At 39.0% G+C, this 19992-nt stretch overlaps 3 protein-coding genes across 9 annotated transcripts in view; 2 read left to right on the top strand and 1 right to left on the bottom strand.

Moving 5' to 3' along the window:
- Positions 1–3745, bottom strand: part of RAD17 (RAD17 checkpoint clamp loader component) — a 38479-nt gene extending 34734 nt beyond the window's left edge. The window contains exons 1-3 of one of the 5 annotated variants that reach the window (XM_015536560.2): positions 3020–3212; positions 2656–2704; positions 1672–1775 (exon numbers count right to left, since the gene is read on the bottom strand). In XM_015536560.2, the coding sequence (XP_015392046.1) occupies positions 1672–1713 (42 nt within the window). In that variant the 5' untranslated portion in view covers positions 1714–1775; positions 2656–2704; positions 3020–3212. The other 4 variants (XM_042987778.1, XM_042987780.1, XM_007079869.3 and 1 more) reach the window with 4 other exon arrangements.
- Positions 3319–19492, top strand: AK6 (adenylate kinase 6). 3 transcript variants are annotated; one of them, XM_015536565.2, is made up of 5 exons: positions 3319–3467; positions 5453–5545; positions 15103–15161; positions 15262–15407; positions 19186–19492. In XM_015536565.2, exons 1-5 carry the CDS (start codon positions 3341–3343, stop codon positions 19376–19378), a joined length of 618 nt encoding a protein of 205 aa, XP_015392051.1. In that variant the 5' UTR covers positions 3319–3340; the 3' UTR covers positions 19379–19492. The 3 variants fall into 3 exon arrangements, with proteins under 3 accessions (XP_015392051.1, XP_042843780.1, XP_007079935.1); XM_042987846.1 differs by lacking the exon at positions 19186–19492 and adding an exon at positions 18432–18505; XM_007079873.3 differs by having other exon boundaries at positions 3390–3504.
- On the top strand, positions 3650–7307 carry TAF9 (TATA-box binding protein associated factor 9). The gene is made up of 3 exons (XM_015536564.2): positions 3650–3731; positions 5453–5545; positions 6353–7307. The coding sequence occupies exon 3, from the start codon at positions 6370–6372 to the stop codon at positions 7165–7167; it is 798 nt and encodes a 265-aa protein (XP_015392050.1). The 5' UTR covers positions 3650–3731; positions 5453–5545; positions 6353–6369; the 3' UTR covers positions 7168–7307.
- Positions 19493–19992: the final 500 nt, after the last annotated feature.

Raw genomic sequence — 19992 nt, 5'->3', positions numbered from 1 at the left:
TGGCTCAGTTGGTTAAGCGTCCAACTCTTGATTTCGGCTCAGGTCATCATCTCACACTCGTGAGATCGAGCCCCACGAAGGGCTCTGTGCTGACAACGCAGAGCCTGCTTCAGATCCTGTGTCCCTCTCTCTCCACCCTTCCCTGGCTTGTGTGCTCTTGCGCTCTCTCAAACATAAGCAAACATTAAAAAAAAAAACAAAACCTAAAAGTATTTGGGAGTATTAAAAAGTTCTTTTTAGTAACTAAAATTTTTAAGATGAAATTTCTTAACATTCCTACAGTGTAAATCTAGAAAAACCTAGCTTAGTACTGGCTTTTGAAATTCCCTGGCTGGGTAACAAGGGGAAACCTAGGGTACATTTTCATTGAATACTCAGCCATAGTTGTGTACCACATATTAGACAATGCTAAGGAAATGCAAGTTGAGATTTAGAAGTATTTTAGGAATGAAAATCACACTTCACTCCCACTTTAAGGACAAAAAGTTAGGAATATTATCACCAGTGGGTAAAGGAATGAAGACCTGTGGGAAAAAAATTCAGTCACAGCCACCTAATTCATTTCCTCTTCTCCAAGACTGTTAGTGGCAATACAATTTTGGCTCTTTTCTTGTATTTTAAGGGTATGTAAAAATATCATTTGCTATAGTAAACCTTTTGATAGCAAATCTGATATCGCAATTCTTTTTTTTTTTTTTTTAATGTTTATGTATTTTTGAGATCAGGGGAGAGGCAGAGAGAGAGGGAGACAAAGGATCCAAAATGGGCTCTGCACTCACAGCAGACAGCCCAAATGCAGGCTTGAACTCACAAACCACATGATATCACGATGTGAGCTGAAGTCAGGTGCTTAACTGACTGGGCCACCCAGGCGCTGTAATTCTATTTTCTTATATGTATATTTATTTTTAAGAGAGAGAGAGAGAGACAGAGAGAGAAAGAACGACTGTGCGAGAGCACAGGAGGAAGGGAGGGGCAGAGAGAGGCAGAAAGAGAATCCCAAGCAGGCTCTACACTGCCACTGAGAACCTCACTCAAGGGCTCAAACTCACAAATCATGAAATTATGACCTGAGCCGAAATCAAAATCAGAGCCTTAAATAACTGGGCCACCCAGGCACCCCTGATCTCATAGTTCTGATCTACATGTTACTTATACACTTTACAGTTTTATTTCTTATATAAATGTGGACTCCCATCTACTGGGAAAAAAAAAAAAAAAAGACTGAGAAAGAGCAAAGTTTAATCACTTATTTAAGATCAGAGAAAAATAAGACCCACCACTAGAAAACAGGTACCCTGCAAATGAGTATGATACCACCTGACCCCCGACCTACTCTACCCACTAGCCTTAGTGAGAACTAAGGTTTCTAAGAGGCACGGCTTGTTGTTATGCTTTAACACCAACTAAGACTCATATATTTCTTTTTCTTCTACTGACCTTTCATTTAAGAGTTTTCAGGCTTTTCTTTGCAACTGAGATTTTAATCACTTTTTTAAAATTGTTGTGGTTTTAGTCACTTCACAACTTACTATCACAATTTTTAGATCATTAATTACATCACATACTGGGCATTGTTACTTTGATGGCAATAATAAGTCATTAAGAACATACACAAAATTTACCATTCTTTTTGGACAATTATTACATGGCCATTTTAGTGTGTCATACCTTTGTGGAAGATACCTTTGGTCTAAGAAAAGTTTTTGACATTATAAACTTTAATAGTTCCCATCCGTAGTATACAACCTGTAGTACATTAAAGTATACTTCACCTAGAGAAAAAAAAGAAAAAAATTTCAAAATAGGAAAAACTGTAATATAGAGGTATGGTGACATATACCATTGTAATCAACAGTATAAGAGAAGTTCAAAAACTAGCGAAAGATAACATAACAAATATATATAACGAAGTCAAAATGCTACAACAAAGTGTACTTTCAATTACTACAACGTCAAATAACCTACTTGTGTTAAGTGTAGTCTTTCACATGTACTCAATAATATATTAGAGAAAACAGAAAAAACACATACTTCACATTTTGTCAGTAAAAAAAAATCAGACAATTCTATTTGTGTTCTTATGGTGAAAATTAAAATTTCCTTCATTTTAAATTACCACTGCAGGTTTTTTTCCCCCACAAAATTAAAAAAAAAAAAAAAAACTGACCACATAACAAATTCATACTTCCACTTATTTTGGAAAAAGAGTTTAAATCTAACTGTATAATAACTATAACTGTTTTCCTTAATTGAACATACTAGGAAATTTGGGGGTAACACTGTATTTTCTGACTTTAATAATTCTTTAATGTTTATATAAACTAGTGAATTCACCAATTTTAAATTAGCTACAAGCAAAGTTTAAGGTCTGCAAACTTATAAATTGGAAAGTGTATTGGGCTTTATGGTTTGGATGTACACAGTTTATATGTGTAATAGCTTCCATACACGATAAAACAAACTGTACACCCCCCCCCCCAACACACACAAATTGTTCATGATTAGATAGGTTTTTGCTTTGGAGTTTCAGAGATACATAGGTGGAAAAAAACACCTGTTGGATAAATATAGCTGGCAGGTCGAAATAAAAGATGCAGACTGTTTTTACGATCAGGACTCTGGTCGCTCTTTGGAAACAAGACTGACAATTACCTCCTTTAAAAAAGAAAAGTAACTGTCCCAGATGATGGATGCCAGTTTCCTGAAATGAGACGTCAGAGGTAGAAAAAACCTTCAAGAATATTTCTGGCCTACTCACCCTCCCACCCCCCGCCACACACACTGCGGGGAGATACTAAGACCAGACATTCGTCAAACGTCAAAGCTACTAATCAGCCGAGATGCGTTCGCGTGCCCCGACCCCAGGCCAGAGTTCTGCACCCCCACCCTCTCATCTCCAAATGGGATGGGCAGGTCGGGAGGAGGAGCTAAGAGAGCTCGGGGAGGCGTTAAGGCAGAGATGGGTTCGAGTCTCTAGAACATATATATACTAAAGCCGCAGCCGCGGCGGCCTTACTTTCCGGGAGCTGCATCCCCCTCGTGGGCGGAGAGGAGCGGAGGAGCCCAAGCTCTCCACCAGCGGAAGGGCAACCACCTGGCCCTACCCGGGCTCAGCGCCGAGCCTCTCAGAGGTCCCGCCTCCCGGGGACCTTTTAGACCCGTCGGCGCTTCCGCGACACAGGCAGAAGGGCGGCCGCCAACGGTGCCTGTGACTTAGGCATCTACCGCATTGCCTGACCCGAAACGCGGACCTGACCTGTGCCCCAGCCTGGGACACTGCACTGAAAACGTGCTATAGAAGGCCAGGTAACCAATGTTCAGTGACTAGGCGGTAGAGATGGGCCGCGAGCGCCGCGCAGGGCCTCGAGAACCTCGAGGCCGCTGGCGCTTGCCGCAGCTCGCCCCTTTCGGCTCCTCCCTGTCGTGCGTAGAGTGCGTGAGCCAAGGCGCCCAGAGCCAGCGCGGTGAGGACCATGTTGCTTCCGAACATCCTGCTCACCGGTCAGGCGCGCGGCGGGGAGGCGCTGGGCTGCGGGCAGGCCACGGACCTGAGTGCTCTGGGGCGTCGGGCGCCAGAAAGGGTGCCGTGCCGTTCGGTGTTTCGAGGCTAGTGGAGGGCCGCGCGGCGTGGCTGTGGTCCCGGCCTCGAGACCTGGTCCTCCGACCGTTGCGGGAGGCGGGGTGGGGGCGGGGAACGTTATTCTTTTGGCCTGTGGTCACTCGGTGAGGTAGGGAGAGAGAGAGAGAGAGACCTGTCCTGGTCCCTTTTCTGGCAAGAAATCTGATTCTGCCGAATCTTTGGGAATCTGGTTTTTGTTTGTAAAATGGCCGTTGATTTTTTTCTTTGGTAGGGTTGTGTTTAGAGTTTTAAGCGAGATAACGTAAGGCAGTCATTTTGTATTTAATGCTGGATGCCTCGTCCTTAGGCCTTTCTTGGCCATGTTTCATTTTCCTTGGTGTCTGATAATCACTTTTGGGTAAAAGGGTTCGGATATTTGTGACGTAGTTTGGTTAACTTGCTGTGTACGTTGAGTTAGCGTCAGAAGCTCTTTTCTGTTTGGTTTTTTTTTTTCCTTTCAAAAAGAAAAGGCACCTACTGAGCATCCCTGATCGTTTCTCTTGTTTAGATGCACTCTAAAGTTCCTGGGATGATAGTTTCGTCCCTTCTCGGTCTTTGTACCCGTATGCAGGGCGCTTGTTATGCGGGAGGCCTACTGAACTTTCGCATTATGATTTTAAAGACTATTGTTAGCTGTTTAAATGTTTATTAAATTGTAGTTAATAGCATCATGGGGCATTCATGCAAAAGTCAAATGGGTGTAAATGGTGTTGGAACACAAAAATTGAGACGCTCTTCCTGGCAACAAAGCAGAAGTTTACTATTTAACAAAACATAATCTTGTTGACAGCGCCCACGTCTTGTCAGTTTTTGAAAGCTACAGATAGTAATCTGTTTACCTATTATGATTCCTTAGGGGAAGATACTACAACTTCTGAACTGTTGGGGTCAGCCAGGGTCCTGGTATTTTAGTATCCAGCGGTACTGTCAAAAACCTAAAGGTGAACATTTTAGGGAAAACACAGTAGTCCAGGAAAAAACAAACAAACACAGGATAGTCCAGGGTTCAGACTTGGTGTATTACAGTGGACTTGTAAAAGTTCTTGTCCTGTAAATGGAGGCATGATTTGTCTCTGTTATCTTTAATTATTATAATGACCAAGTTTTATAACTTCACTGGCTCTAACCTGTTCTGAGCTGAAAATTACACATTTGATTATTGTGAAATAAAATAGGTGTAAAAAAAGGAAAAGTGAAGAACAATGCCTAGTACTGCTATTTATCTGAAAGGCAATGAACGTATGGTGTGTTTATTACATAAAAATGCGTGTAATACATATGTAATATATATATACATATGCACATATGTGTATATATATGGGTTGCCATATATATAAATACACGTGTGTATACACAAACACCTATGCATTAGGATTTCTTGAGAAAGATAAAAGAAACTGCTTTTCAGTGGTTATCTCTAAGGAAGAGGTAGTGGAGCCAGTAGTGGAAATGAGATTTGTCCCTCATACTGGTTAAATTTTTTCCACGAATTAATTTCTTCATTTTTTAAAAATGAAAGCAAGTAAACGATGGTAATTTGAGATCACTAGTGTTATTATTGGAGTATCTGTTATGGTGGCAGGCAGTCTGTGAATTGGTATCAGAATCACCCAAGCCTTACTCCTGATAGATCAGATATACTTGGCGAGATTATGCTATCCAGCAGGCTTTGAGTAACTTTGACTAGGTCATAGTGTATAGTAATTCACGGAGGATTGCTAATTAGGAAATTTTTCATTTCAGTTGTTAAGCACTTTAAGAAGGGTAGATAGGTGGCTGAAGTCTAATAAGTATTTTATGAACAGTATTCTTCTGTGGCTTGTCTTACAGGTACACCAGGGGTTGGAAAAACCACCCTAGGCAAAGAACTTGCATCAAGATCAGGACTGAAATACATTAATGTGGGTGATTTAGCTCGAGAAGGTAAGGGATACTTTGGTGCTAGTTTTTGTTTTTTTGGTTTTTTTAAAGAGAGTAGATAATGGAGTTAGTACTATATTTGTGAGAGGTACAGAAGGCAGAGACCGTGCTTTTAAGGAATTGATGCTCTGTTGAGGACCCATAGAAAGAGAAAATAAGTGTATAATACTGTGTTCTGGTTGTTTTGGCTGTTACATCCCATCCTCCCCTGCCCTCTTGGCCAATAGTTTTTTGTTGTTGCGTTTTGTTTTTGTTTTGTTTTGGGTTTTTTTTTTTTGAGTGGTAATAATTGGGAATGTTTCCATGAAGAGATGGGATTTGGGGAGAATGTTTTTGAGATGGACAAACACATCTAAGTGTGGGTACTACTAAGCGTATCTGTGGAGATAGTATATTGCTCTCACTGGAAGGACACATTATTTTGAACTCAGTCAGTAGGACATGACTGTTCTTTTTTTTCTTAGAGTCATTTGATAGTTGCATGCCTACACACAACTGAACATTATTCTGAAGTGATAAATGTTTTTATTTATTTTACCGTTTCCCCCAGTCTTTTATCACTCCCTTATTTGTGTCTTCATTTTTGTATATCCTGTAATGATTTGGATAGGGTGGAAACTCCATAAACTTAAGTAAAGGGGACTTTTAAGTGTGCCTCATTAAAATTAAAAAGATTTAATATTTAAAAATTTTAAATATATTTTCACAATTTTAACAGTATTTAAAATTTAGAAAGTTCCTGACAGTTGCTACTAAAGTAACTATTTCAGGTTTGATCTAATGTACATATTTTTTTCAAATGATCTAAAGTCTGATCAACGGATATCATGGATTCTGGCAAGATGGCTTCTCCCAAGAGCATGCCGAAAGATGCACAGATGATGGCACAAATCCTGAAGGATATGGGGATTACAGAATATGAGCCAAGAGTTATAAATCAGATGTTGGAGTTTGCCTTCCGATATGTGACCACAATTCTAGATGATGCAAAAATTTATTCAAGCCATGCTAAGAAAGCTACTGTTGATGCAGATGATGTGCGATTGGCAATCCAGTGTCGTGCTGATCAGTCTTTTACCTCTCCTCCCCCAAGAGATTTTTTATTAGATATTGCAAGGCAAAGAAATCAAACTCCTTTGCCCTTAATCAAGCCATATTCAGGCCCCAGGTTGCCACCTGATAGATATTGCTTGACTGCTCCAAACTATAGACTTAAGTCTTTACAAAAAAAGGCATCTACTTCTGCGGGAAGAATAACAGTTCCGCGGTTAAGTGTTGGTTCAGTTACTAGCAGACCAAGTACTCCCACGCTTGGCACGCCAACCCCACAAACCATGTCTGTGTCAACTAAAGTAGGGACTCCAATGTCCCTCACAGGGCAAAGGTTTACAGTACAGATGCCCACTTCACAGTCCCCAACTGTAAAAGCATCAATTCCTGCAACATCTGCAGTTCAGAATGTTCTAATTAACCCATCATTAATTGGGTCCAAGAACATTCTTATAACCACTAACATGGTGTCATCACAAAATACTGCCAATGAATCAGCAAATGCATTGAAAAGAAAACGAGAAGAAGATGATGATGATGATGATGACGATGATGATGACTATGATAATTTGTAATCTAGCTTTGATGCTTGTAACATGTGTACTTGGTCTTGAATCCATTGTACTGAGATTAAACATGCATGCTGGGTGTTTTCATGTTGTGTTGTAGAACATGTAAATTGTATTTAATGAGTAAATATAGTTACCCTCTCTGAGTTGTTGGATTTTCTTTAATAGGATTAGTAATGGTTTTTCATCAGCCTTCAAGTGTAAAAAATAAAGTTGTTCATCAATTTGTTGGTACTTTGGCAATTATGTTTTTAGAAGCAGTTTTCTTTGTGTCACCAACAGGAATAACCCTAACAACAACTTGAAGTTGTTGTGGCCTATTCATTACCACTAGAGTGTTACTTCTGGTGTGTTCAGATGTTTAGATCACAGTATGATCCCTAGTGTATAAGTCAGTCTCATAGAACCGTGTCTCTTTTGGAGAGACCACTTCATCTGTTTTGATGAATAATCTGTCAGTTAGTAACTTCTTCCTAGGTCCTATTTTTTTATTGCTTTGGTTGTATTTAAGGACCTTTGATGGGTCTCCCATTATCGTTCCACTTTAAAATTGCAAAAAAATTTTTTCCAGTAGGGCACCTGAGTGGCTCAGTCCTTAAGCATCTGACTTTGGCTCAGCTCATGATCTCATGGTTGGTGAGCTTGAGCCCCACGTCGCATGAGCCCTGCTTCAGGTGAGCCCCATGTTCTCGTTCTCTCTCTCCCTTCCTCCCTCCCCCTCACCCCCCCAGCTCCTGCTGCTCCTGGGATTCTCTGCCCCTTGCTCACTTGCCTCCCCCCAATATCTTTTTTTCCCCCAGTATCCTTTTTTTGCAGGTCAGTTTTGTACATCTTAGCTTTGTCATATTCTTGATGCTGTAAGTATCATGCTCATATTTTTTTTCAGTGTTTTGAGAGAGTGCATGCGTACACACTCAACTAAGGGAGAGGCAGAGAGAGAGGGAGAGAGAGAATCCCAAAGAGGCTCCACACTCAACCTGGAGCCTGATGTGGGGCTCCATCCCATGACCATGAGATCATGACCTGAGCCTAAACCAAGAATCAGATGCTTAACTGCTGAGCCATCCAGATTTCACTCATGGTGATATTTTAATCCAGGTCTGGTATTTATAGTTCATAAAATTTAGGTATTTATTTGCTGTTGTACAAGGCTAGTCAGTCTCCCCATTTTATACCTATATAAAATCTGGTTTTCTTCCTTTGCCTGTTGAATTTGACAAGTGATTTCACAGTCCCATACAGTTGTCAGTTTCAGTCTTGTCTTCCAGTTTATCTTACCCACTGACTTTAACATTTCTAAATGTAATGAAGTTGCTATATAATTTATCACGAATAGTATGAGAGGAATAATAACACTAGACGATTGGTTCCTGGTGTACTTGTACTCAACACTTTTAGCCAGTGTATGTACACCTAATGGAGTATATAGTCCCAAATGTCCTCTGAATTTTATTGATGAGATTGTTTCATAAGATAGAATCTAAGCCTTGGGTTCCCCCACTTCTCCCATAACGCCGGATAAAGGATTTCTGGTCTCTCTTAACATGGTGTTAGATAAAGTACTCTATGAGGTTTTTCATAATGTACCAGATTGTTCTTTTCTCCAGATGCTATTTGAATATATCTGAAAATCTTAACTAGAAAATATACTGAGACCCCTACCTGTTCATTTTTCTCAAATAGTGATGTATTTTAAGAGAAACCATGTAATCATCTGTAAAGGAAAGGTTCCCAACTAGGTGTGATTTTTGCCTTTCAAGGGACTTTTGGCAATTTCTGAATACTTTCAGTAGTCATGACTGGAGTGGAAGCCAGGGATTCTGTTGAACATCCCACAATTCACAGAATAACCCTCCATTCCCATAAAGGAATTATCAAGCTCAAAACGTCAGTATTTGAGATTGAGAACCCTGCTATAAAGCAATAAGACCAAAACAACCCACTTGTTTTAAATAAATCTGTCTAAATAGAATTTATTGCCATTCTAGTAACCCTGTTGAGTTGCTATATCATTTGTAAGAGACTTATGCCATGTGGAACCAAGGTAGGAAAAATTAGGTAAGGAATTAAGCTTAATAAAATGGGGAGTCCTAAATATGGTATGGCTAAGAATGCTTTTTTACCCTGTTACTCCAGTCTCAGATTCTTCCTTTCCCTTATGCAATCACTTAATTACTTAACAGCATCCTTAATTTTCCTGCCACAAGTTTATCAGTCTTCAGCCTCTGCTCATAAACCCCAGGATCCCCATATGTCTAGACAAAGTGATATAATTCTATTAACGGTGGGTCCATTTGGAACATTGTTATGCATAGCTGAGCCTTCAGCACTTAAAATCTTGATCTCTTTCTAATCCAGGAGTTTGTCGACAAACTGCTGTTTTTTATAGAAACCACATTAGCTGAAGACTAGCGCACGAAGCATGAAGTGTTTGCTATCTGGCCTTTTACAGAAAACGCTTGGTATCCCCACTCTAACCTCTTTATCCCATTTTTTTCCCTCCACTGGAAGCTACCCCTGGAAGGCTCTGAAGCTAACCTCCCTGGTGGCCCCTCCAGCACTGCTGTCTCCCAGTCTGCATGTGATCCTCCTACATACACGTCTTCCCCCATAATTTCACTGCAACTGTATTGTAGTTTTGCCCCTCCCTTTAGTAATCTCATTCACTCTGGACTAGTTACTCCCTTTTAAAAGAGCCCAGTTTCAGGGCACCTGGGTGGCTCAGTCGGTTAAGTGTCCAACTTCGACTCCGGTCACGATCTCACAGTCCATGAGTTTGAGCCCCGTGTCGGGCTCTGCTGACAGCTCAGAGCCTGGAGCCTGCTTCGGATTCTGTGTCTCCTCTTCTCTCTCTGCCCCTCCCGTGCTCATGCTCTGTCTCTCAATAATAAACGTTAAAAAAAATTTTTTTTTCAAGATCCCAGTTTCTAGACACCTACTAAAGGTAATCACCTTCTTGACAGTTGCCAGACCTTTTCACAAACTAAAACATTTAAGAAGCACATGCTCTGAAATCCTGACTACTTGCTCATGCTTGATTCTTGTTCCCCTCACATAGAAACACAAACATGCTAACACAGATCCACTTGCCCCGTAAATCTTAATGGTTTGCCTGAAAAATCCCTATGGTATCCCTATCCTATTTTCAAGCCCATTTCTCCTGAATCTCCTACTCTTTAGTATCTTTTCCTCTTCTATGCCATTATTACGTCCTTTATAAAGAAGAGGGAGAGGGAATAAACAAGACTTGAACTTTTTCTGATAAAGTCCATCATCTGTAATGTATGGATTATGAACTGGTTTGAGTTTACCTTTAGCCTTACCTGCAGCCACTCCCCTAGGTTCCCTTCATTCTGCGCACAGTGCGCTTGTTCCTCACTGGGAATTGACCTCCAGGTCTTTACAAGTGCTGTTCCCTTTACCTGGAGATGCCCTTATCTGCCTTTTTTTTTTTTTTTTTTTTAATCTGCCTTTTAAACAACTCTTTAAAAGACCCAACTCAAGGGGGGCGCCTGGGTGACTCAGTCAGTTGAGTGGCTGACTCTTGATTTCCGCTCAGGTCATGATCCCAGGGTCGTGGGATGGAGTCCTGCGCCAGGCTCTGCACTAAGCATGGATCGTGCTTGAGATTCTTAAAAAGAGAGAAAGACCCAACTCAAATGTCACATCTTTGGTGCTCACTAACCTCTAAGGATTTATTGTGCTTTTCTCTACATAAAAGGTCAGGTATCAAAGCACTATATCTTTCTAAACCAATTAGCTTCTTGTACTAATTGCATTACAGTTATAAGCTTCTCGTTGGATTGAGGTAAATGTGGTAAACTTTTCAAAGTAAGAAATCAGGGGGTTGGGGAGGGGGTGCCTGGCCGGCCGAGTCTGTAGAGCATGGGACTCAAGATCACAGGGTTGTGAGTTCAAGCCCTACATTGGGCATGGAGCTTACTTAAAAAAAAAAAATACAAAGTAAGAAATCTGAAAATGTTTTAAATATTGGCAATAGCAATGAAATAGCATCCAACATCATTAAAGAACAGCTTTCATGTGAGTATAAACTCTAGGAGGGCAGTTAAAATGTAATGATTTTATTGCTTGACTAACAACAGGTAGGAAGATCTTTTGAGGTAAGAACTTAAGCCGTTTAACTTTGGCAACTAACTTTAAATCATAAAACTTTGTTGAGAAAATTGAATTTTCTAAGCTTTTGGTAGGTTAATCAATTCAAGCCTTTTTATCGTTTCTAGATTAGGATCCTGTACTTAGCTCTAAATTTGACTTCCAACTGAAACTTTGTAAAGGGCATACATAAAAAAATAATAAAGTAGCATACGTTTTTCCGTTTTTTTCAGAAATTTGAAATGAACTTTTTTAAAATGTTTTTTTTAAACTTTTTTTTTTTTTTTAACATTTATTTATTGTTGAGAGACAAAGACAGACAGAGCATGAGCAGGGGAGGGGCTAGAGAGAGAGAGAGAGAGACAAAGAATCCGAAGCAGGCTCCAGACTCTGAGCTGTCAGCACAGAGCATGACACGGGGCCCGAACCCACGAATCATGAGATCATAACTGGAGCCGAAGTCGGATACTCAACTAACTGAGCCACCCAGGCATCCTTTAATGTTTATTTTTAAGAGCTAGAGGGCACAAGTGGGGGAGAAGCAGAGAGAGGGGGACAGAGGGTGCCAAGGGGGCTCTGCACCGACAGCAGAGAGCCTGATGCGGTACTCGAACTCCCGAACTCAGAGACCATGACCTGATCCAAAGTTGGATGCTCAACCGACTGAGTCACCAGGGGCCCCATGAAATTTGAAATGAACTTTAAAGGATTTTTTTTTTTTTTTTTTTTTTTTTTTTTTTGAGAGCAAGCACAAGCCGGGGAGGGGCAGAGAGAGAGAGGGAGAGAGAGAGAATCCCAAATAGGCTTTGCTCTGCCCGTGCAGAGTCCAATGCAGGACTTGATCTCACAAACCATGAGATCATGACCTGAGCCGAAATCAAGAGCTGTACGCTTACCTGACTGAGCCACCCAGGCGCCCCTAAAATGAACTTTAGAATCCATTTCTCCATTCCCTTTGGTACAGGTTATAATTATCACTCACCTAAAATTCTGCAGTAGCCTTGATCTGGTATCCCTGTTTCTGGATTTGCTTCCTTCTAACTTATTCTCTATGGAGAAACAAAAATAATTTTTAAAAATTTGTAATTGATCCTGTCATTTCAGGCTTAAAATGTTTTAATGATTTTACTTTGCCTTAGATTAAGTCTAACTCTGCAACCCTTTTTGATCTGGCCTCAATTTACCTGACCCTTTATCACCTATTTTATACATAGTCTAAGAAACTTTCCCTCCCTTAAGTCTTGCCCTCTTAATTCTGCCTTTGAATATCGTTTTTCTCTGTTGAAAATAGTCATCCCTACCTTTTTTCCCTAGGTACCTGCTTCAAGTCTCCACTTAAAAGTCACTTCCTCCAGGAAGCCTTCCCTAATGTTCCACGTTTAAAGTATTATCCTATTATAATTTCCAGGTTACTTTGTCCTCTCTAATTTTATTGTAAACTCTTTAAGGGAAAGACTACGTTTGCCTTCTTGGTCATTTTGCTCATTATTAAATCCTTATTATCCCTACAGGCACTTGTACATGGTAGGTATTTGATAGGTGTTTTTTGAAATGAATGTTTTAAAGGTTGGATTACACTATTCAACTACATTAACATGATTTAAGAAATCCTGCATTTCAGCATTGTGGTATAAAGACTTTAATTCTCTATTTTAGAGTGGTTGTCTCTATTTTAGATAGCATATTTTTTAACGATTTCACTAGTCTTGAGAGTTAAGGATTTAAAATATGAAGGAACCTCAGTATTTATCTACTGCAGATTCCTACATAGTATGGAATCAACAGTAGGTATTAGATTTTGTGGCATTGTGAAAATAATACACCAAAAAAGTACTCCAAATCCTAATTTATTTCCATTTTTGTATTTCTGATCTTTGGCCCTATTACAACTTTGAATTCTGCTTTTTATGTTTTACCCTTTGTGTCATAAGCATTTATCATGTGTGACCTAGTCCATAGTACATAATACTACCTAATATTTATTTTATTAACTTTAATTACATAATATTTCATCAAACTAGTAAACCGAGATATAAGTTTTTCCTATTGTTGAATGTTTATCACTTAAAATTTTTTCTGGCTAGAAATTAAATGGTAGAGGAAATCTATGAATGGATATGACATTTTTATTTTTAAAATTATTTTTTAAATGTCTTATTTATTTTTAAGAGAGTGTGAGTGGGGAGGTACAGAGGGAGGGGGAGACAGAGGATCTGAAGCCGGCTCCATGATGACAGCATAGAGCCGGACGCACTGCTCAAACCCATGAACTGATCAGATCATGACCTGAGCTGAAGTTGGACACTCAACCCAGACACCCCTAAAATTATTTTTGAAATACATTTCCAATTTATTATATACATATATGATTAATGCAACAGGCATAAAAAGGGTAATTTTATATTTCTTTAATAGCCGGTAAAGTCCAACATATTTTCATCGTATGTTTATTAATTATTTTCATTGTGTGTGAATTCCTTTTTGTTAAGGTACGTATTTTTAATCTTGATTTTGAAGGTCATTATGTAATCTACATTTCAGGCCTTTGTCCTACTATAAAAATTTCTCCCAGTAGTTGTTTTTATTGCTACATTATTTTTCACTGAACAGAGATTTAGCATTTTATGTGTTTTAAAATGAACAAACTCAAATGAATCATTCCTTTACAGATTAAATTTTCCGCTAATTGTCTTTGAATTAAACAATTGGCTCTTTAATCCAGTTTATAGTATACAGGATTTAGATTATTTGTAAATCATTATCCAGTTTTCCCAATACCAAGGCAGTTTAATTTTTTTAGCTAGAGTATCTGGTAATTGCGCAGTAATCCAGGGAAGCAGATGGCACAGGGAGGTGCTTGAGGGGTGCTCACGTGGCCAGAATGAGTCCATACACTGTCCTGGCAGGACAAAAAGTTGCAACTGTCTCTGTGCCTCCCATTGACCCTCAGAACTACCCTTTTATTACTTCAGAACTCATGCTCATTTTAACCTAATTTCAACCTGTGCCAAAATATTGAAGGGAAAGATGTGGGAGGACTATAGCATGCTCTTAGAGATGGCTCAAAGGATGGTCTAAGCCTTATTACGTATTTCTTAGAGATTTAGGTGAGCATAGGATTATGTCTCACCTTCTAAAGTAAGACTTCCTTTGAAAGCCAGCTTTGATTTGTTGGAAAATTCTTACATGAGATTTAAATCTGCCTTCTTTATAACTGCCCATCATTCTTGTTTTGCCTCCTGAAATGTTTATTCGACCCATGGGTTTTGAGGATCCTGGAAATCTAGAAGTAAAAATACTGTTCAGGAGCACTTGGGTCAAACTGACTCTCCTTTCCCAGACCCCACGAAGATGGGACCTGTGTGACTGAGGGCTCATTTTTAGAATTGAGAAACTGCTGTTGCTTCTACTAAGTTCCATCTCCTTAGCCTAAAATATTTGATAATCTGTTGTTAATGTGTGCGAGTGTCTGTATCCCTGTGTCCCCTCTTCCCACCAAATAGCTCAACAAAAATAATGCAGTCCTCTTCTATTAGTCCCACAAATTCTGAAATCATTCATTTTTTTTAGTTGGTTTCAATTTTGATAGCTAAAATTGTATCAGATATATTGCTATCCAAGTTTCCCTCTAGGTAAAATTCTGATTTAATCAGCATTGCTCTTTACATTTGGTGTCCGTGTGACATCTGCTGTCTGTTAGTGCCCTCTCTAGTCTCTCAAAGAGTAATTGATGGTATATTTCCTTTCCTAAAGTCTAAAATTAATTGAAAATTACTGACAGTGACTTATAAAATACTAGTTTAATAAGCCAGTGTAAATCTCTTTTAGGGCAGTTATATGATGGCTATGATGAAGAGTATGATTGCCCCATTTTAGATGAAGATAGAGTAAGTACAAGTTTTTTATAAAGTATACTTTTTAAAATTTAATAGGAAAGTTGACCTCATTTTTTTTAAAAGGAGCATTCTTTCTGTCCCTTTCTTACAGGTAGTTGATGAATTAGAAAACCAAATGAGTGAAGGTGGAGTTATTGTTGATTACCATGGTTGTGATTTCTTCCCTGAACGCTGGTTTCATATAGTTTTTGTGCTGCGAGCAGATAACAGTGTATTGTACAAAAGACTTGAAACAAGGTAAGAAAGGAAAAACACTGAATTCTTAAAGTATGATATAACCCTTTATTCAGATTCCTGAAATTAGCCAGTACAACCATGATAAAGGATTCCTTTCGAATATGTGACTATTGGTCTCTCATTATAAACCAAGTCTGTATGGTACCAGCGCTCTGAATCTAAGAGAAAAAGATACATTTGTAAAACACAGGTAATAGTTTATAACTGAGTAAATGAATACTGCAACTGACAGTTTAAATAAAATATACCGTAACAGCAACTCTATTTAGTCATGATGTTTCCTTAATGTAAAACCTTCCTGGGAAAACAACCAAGCCAATAACATACTCTGACTGCTGAATGTACATTACCCGCTCAAAATATCCGCACAACATGAATGGGAAAGTTTATGAAAAACTGACAAGATAAATCAACATTTCCAACCTTTAAAATATATTTTGAGTTGGTCCCTCCAAGAGAGCATCAGACTTAATCCAGAATAAACAAAAAAGAGGAATTTTTATGGGAAACATTTTTCCATTGTCTTTTGAGTCAAGCTGTAGGAAGATGGAGGTTCTAGAGGATTTATGGGGCAATCTCAGAAGGAACGCTTCAAAAGTTTCCCTAAGTTCAGGTTTAGAATTCGTAGTTCTCAATGACAGTAGTCAGCTCTGACTAACCATCACTGGATAGGATACTTGTAAAATCCTTACACCAAGGAGTATAGTAGCAAATATATGGGGAAAGTTGGAGCTAGACCTAAAACCGTAATCGTCTTTTTTAGGCAGAGAAAAGACATTAACAGTGTTTTAACAGAGAAGTAATGGAGACCAATTGGTACACATTCCTTTCTGCAAACCAAACAATTTAAATTTTTTATTAAAAATTATTGTTTTGGGGCACCTGGCTGGCTCAGTTGGTAGACCATGCAACTCTTGATTTCAGGGTTTTAAGTTCAAGCCCCATATTGGGTGTTGAGATTACTTAAAATCTGTAAAAGAAGAAATTTACTGTTTTGGAGCACCTGGCCGGCTCAGTCAGTGGAGCATGCTGTGCTCGATCTTGGGGTTGTAAGTTCAAGCCCCACCTTTGGTATAGAGATTACTTAAAAATAAAATCTTAAAAAAAAGATTTCTGTTTTATATAAAGAGCCAAAGACTAAGATATGAAAAAATTTGAGAGAGCTTGTCTTGTTTTTAGCCATTGAAAAAGTTACAAAGTAATCAATCACCTTAAAAAAAAATAACAGCTTTACTGAGCTAAATTCACATACATACAATTCACCCATTAGAAGTATACACATTTGTTTTTAGTATATTCACAGAATTATGCATCTGTTACTACAGCCAATTTTAGAAAATGTTCATTGTCTCCCTCCTCCCCCAAAACCTGTGCCCATTAGCAGTCACTCCCCATATTTCCTCTCAGTCCCCTGGCCCTAGGCAACCAGTAATTGACCTTCTGTCTCTTTTGGATTTGCCTATTCTGGACATTTTATGTAAAAGAAATCTTACAGTACATGATATTCTGTGTCTGGTTTCTTTTATTTAACCTAATGTTTTCAGAGTTCATCTATGTTGCAGCATGTATCAATACTTCGTTTTTATCCACTTACCAGAATATAGACATTTGGGTCTTTTCCATTTTTTGGCTATTGTAAATAATACTGCTGTGAATATTCGTGCCTGTGATTTTATGTGGACATTATGTGTTCAATTATCTTGGATATGAAATTTAAGAATAGGATTGCTGGGTAATAAACTCCATGTTCAACCTTTTGAGGAACTGTTAGACTGTTAGCCAAAGTGGCTCTACCAATTTTCCTTCCTAAGAGCAGTGTTTGAAGGCTCTAGTATTTCCACATTCTCGTGGACAGTTGTTATGTCTTTTCATTGTAGCCATCCCAGTGGGTATGAAGTAGTATCTCATTGTGGTTTTGATTTGCATTTCCTTGATCACTAATGATATTGAGCATCTTTTCATGTACTTATTGCTCATTTGTCTGTCTTCTTGGAAGAAATAGCTCTTCAGACCCTTTGCCCAGTTTTTTATTGGGTTATGCTTCCTTCTTAATTAAGTTGTAAGAGTTCTTTGTGTATTTTAGATGCAAATCCCTTATCAGATATATGATTTGCAAAAATTTTCTCTCATTCTGTTGGTTATGTTTTCATACAGTTAATCATCCTTAAGTAGTTTGATTTACTTTTTTTTTAAATGTTTATTTTTGAGAGAGACAGAGTGTGAGTGGGGGAGGGACAGAGACAGAGGGAGACACAAAACTTGAAGCAGGCTTCAGGCTCCATGCTGTCAGCACAGGACCAGATACAGGGCTCAAACCTACGAACCGTGAGATCATGACCCGAGCTGAAGTCAGATGCTTAACTGACTGAGCCATCTAGGCACCCCATAAGTAATTCAATTTACTCTTGATTGTTACAAGGTTGAACTAATATGAATTTTTAAAAATCTTTTTCATTAGCTAATTAATTAGTTGGCTAATTTACATATCTGCCTAAAGATGATGTAAGTTAATTTTTTTTTACATCTTTGGAATTGGTAAAGCACAGATACATCTCTCTGTATGATCAAGTACCCAATTAGTATATAGTGTTCCTATCAGAAGTATTTAATTTTTTTAAATATTATTTTTTTATTTTTTGTAAAGTTTATTTATTTTGAGAGAGGGCAAGTGTGAGCTGGGAGAGGGCAGAAAGAAAGGGAGACAGAGAATCCCAAGCAGGCTCTGCACTGTTGGCACACAGCCAAACGTGGGGCTCGATCTCATGAATCGTGAGACCATGATCTGAGCTGAAATGATGAGTCAGACACTTAACTGACTGAGCCACCCACGCACCCCTAAGATTTTATTTTTTAACTAATCTCTACACCCAACACTGGGCTGGAACTTACAACCCCAAGATCAGGAGTTGCATGCTCCACCCACTGAGCCAGCCAGGGGCTCCCCATAAGTATTTCATTTTTATACACTACCTCGTTGTTTTATCTGTCTATATCTTAATTCCTCTAATTTCTTTTGAAATCTAGGACCAAAGTTCTACACTTCTTATTTATCTCATAGCTCAATATCTGGCTTGAGGTAGGTAGATATGTTTGCTAATGAAATGGATGACAAATTTTGGGGGCTGAAATTAAGACAAACCTAAACATTGGATATTAGTTTTAACTTCTTGTCAAAAAAGCCTCTCAGGGCACCTGGGTGGCTCAGTTGGCTAAGCATAGGACTTGGGCTCAGGTCATGAGCTTACAGTTCATGGGATCAAGCCCTGCATTTGGGCTCTTTGCTGACAGTGCAGAGCCTGTTTAGGATTTTCTCTCTCTCCCTCTCTCTCTGCCCCTCCCCTGCTCATGCTCTCTCTCTGTCTCTCAATAAACCTTATATATTTAAAAAAGTCTCATATTGGGGCACCTGGGTGGCTCAGTCGACTTTGGCTCAGGTCATGATCTCATGGTTCATGGGTTTGAGTCCCATGTCAGGCTCTCTGCTGACAGCTCAGAGCCTGGAGTCTGCTTCGGATTCTTTGTCTCCCTCTCTCTCTTCCCCTCCCCTGCTCACTCTCTGTCTCTCGCTCAAAAATAAATAAACATCAAAAAAATTAATAACTAAAAAAAAGTTTCATATTTACAGGTGCCAGTCTATTTTATTTAAATAAATAGACTACAAGGAGTATTTTTGCATGATATTTCATGTATTTAAAAGTGTCCGGTTTCTCTTGTGTTCCTAAAACTCCAGTTAATGCCATTCAGTTTGCTGTTTTTTTATCTTCTCATTGCCTTCCAGGGGTTATAATGAGAAGAAGCTAAAAGATAATATTCAGTGTGAAATTTTTCAAGTTCTTTATGAAGAAGCATTAGCATCCTACAAGGAAGAAATAGTACATCAGCTGCCCAGCAATAAACCAGAAGATCTAGAGGATAATATCAATCAGATATTGAAGTGGATTGAGCAGTGGATTAAGGATCATAGCTCCTGATTTACAAGACTACTAGCCACTTTACAACCACTCTTGTTATATCTCTGCCATATTGAATAAATTGTCTAATTGTCGGTAAAGCTTTTTTATTAAAATTGAGCTGCAAGACTAGTAGATGGATGGCCTAAAGGTTTATGTGTGGGCTTTCTTTCTCCATGAGAAAGCAAAAGTCTCAAGTATAGTATGTATAATATCATTAAGGATTGATAGTAAAAACTGTTCATTTTAAATGCTTCAACAGCTAAAGAATAAATAAATCTGACCACATGGGTGGCTATCTTTTAAGATAGCCCAGGGGCTCCTGGGCGGCTCAGTCAGTTGAGCTTCTGACTCTTGATTTCAGCTCAGGTCATGATCACAGGGTCATGGGATTGAGCCCTGTGTAGGGCTCCATGCTGAGTGTGCAGTCTGCTGAAGATTCTCTCTCTCTCTCTCTCTCTCTCTTTCTCTGCCCCTCTCCCCCGCTCACCCCTCCCCCCATCTCAAACACACACACACACACACACACACACACACACAAAGAAATGGTAATACTTATACTCTACAAAAACTGGAAGGTACAAAAGGGTATACTGGAAAGGTAGGTTTCCCTTCCAGGCCACCCCTTATTCTTC

This window comes from Panthera tigris, chromosome A1 (genome assembly GCF_018350195.1).
Source record: "Panthera tigris isolate Pti1 chromosome A1, P.tigris_Pti1_mat1.1, whole genome shotgun sequence".
Taxonomy (NCBI): domain Eukaryota; kingdom Metazoa; phylum Chordata; class Mammalia; order Carnivora; family Felidae; genus Panthera; species Panthera tigris.
This window is presented reverse-complemented; position numbering and strand designations above follow the sequence as displayed.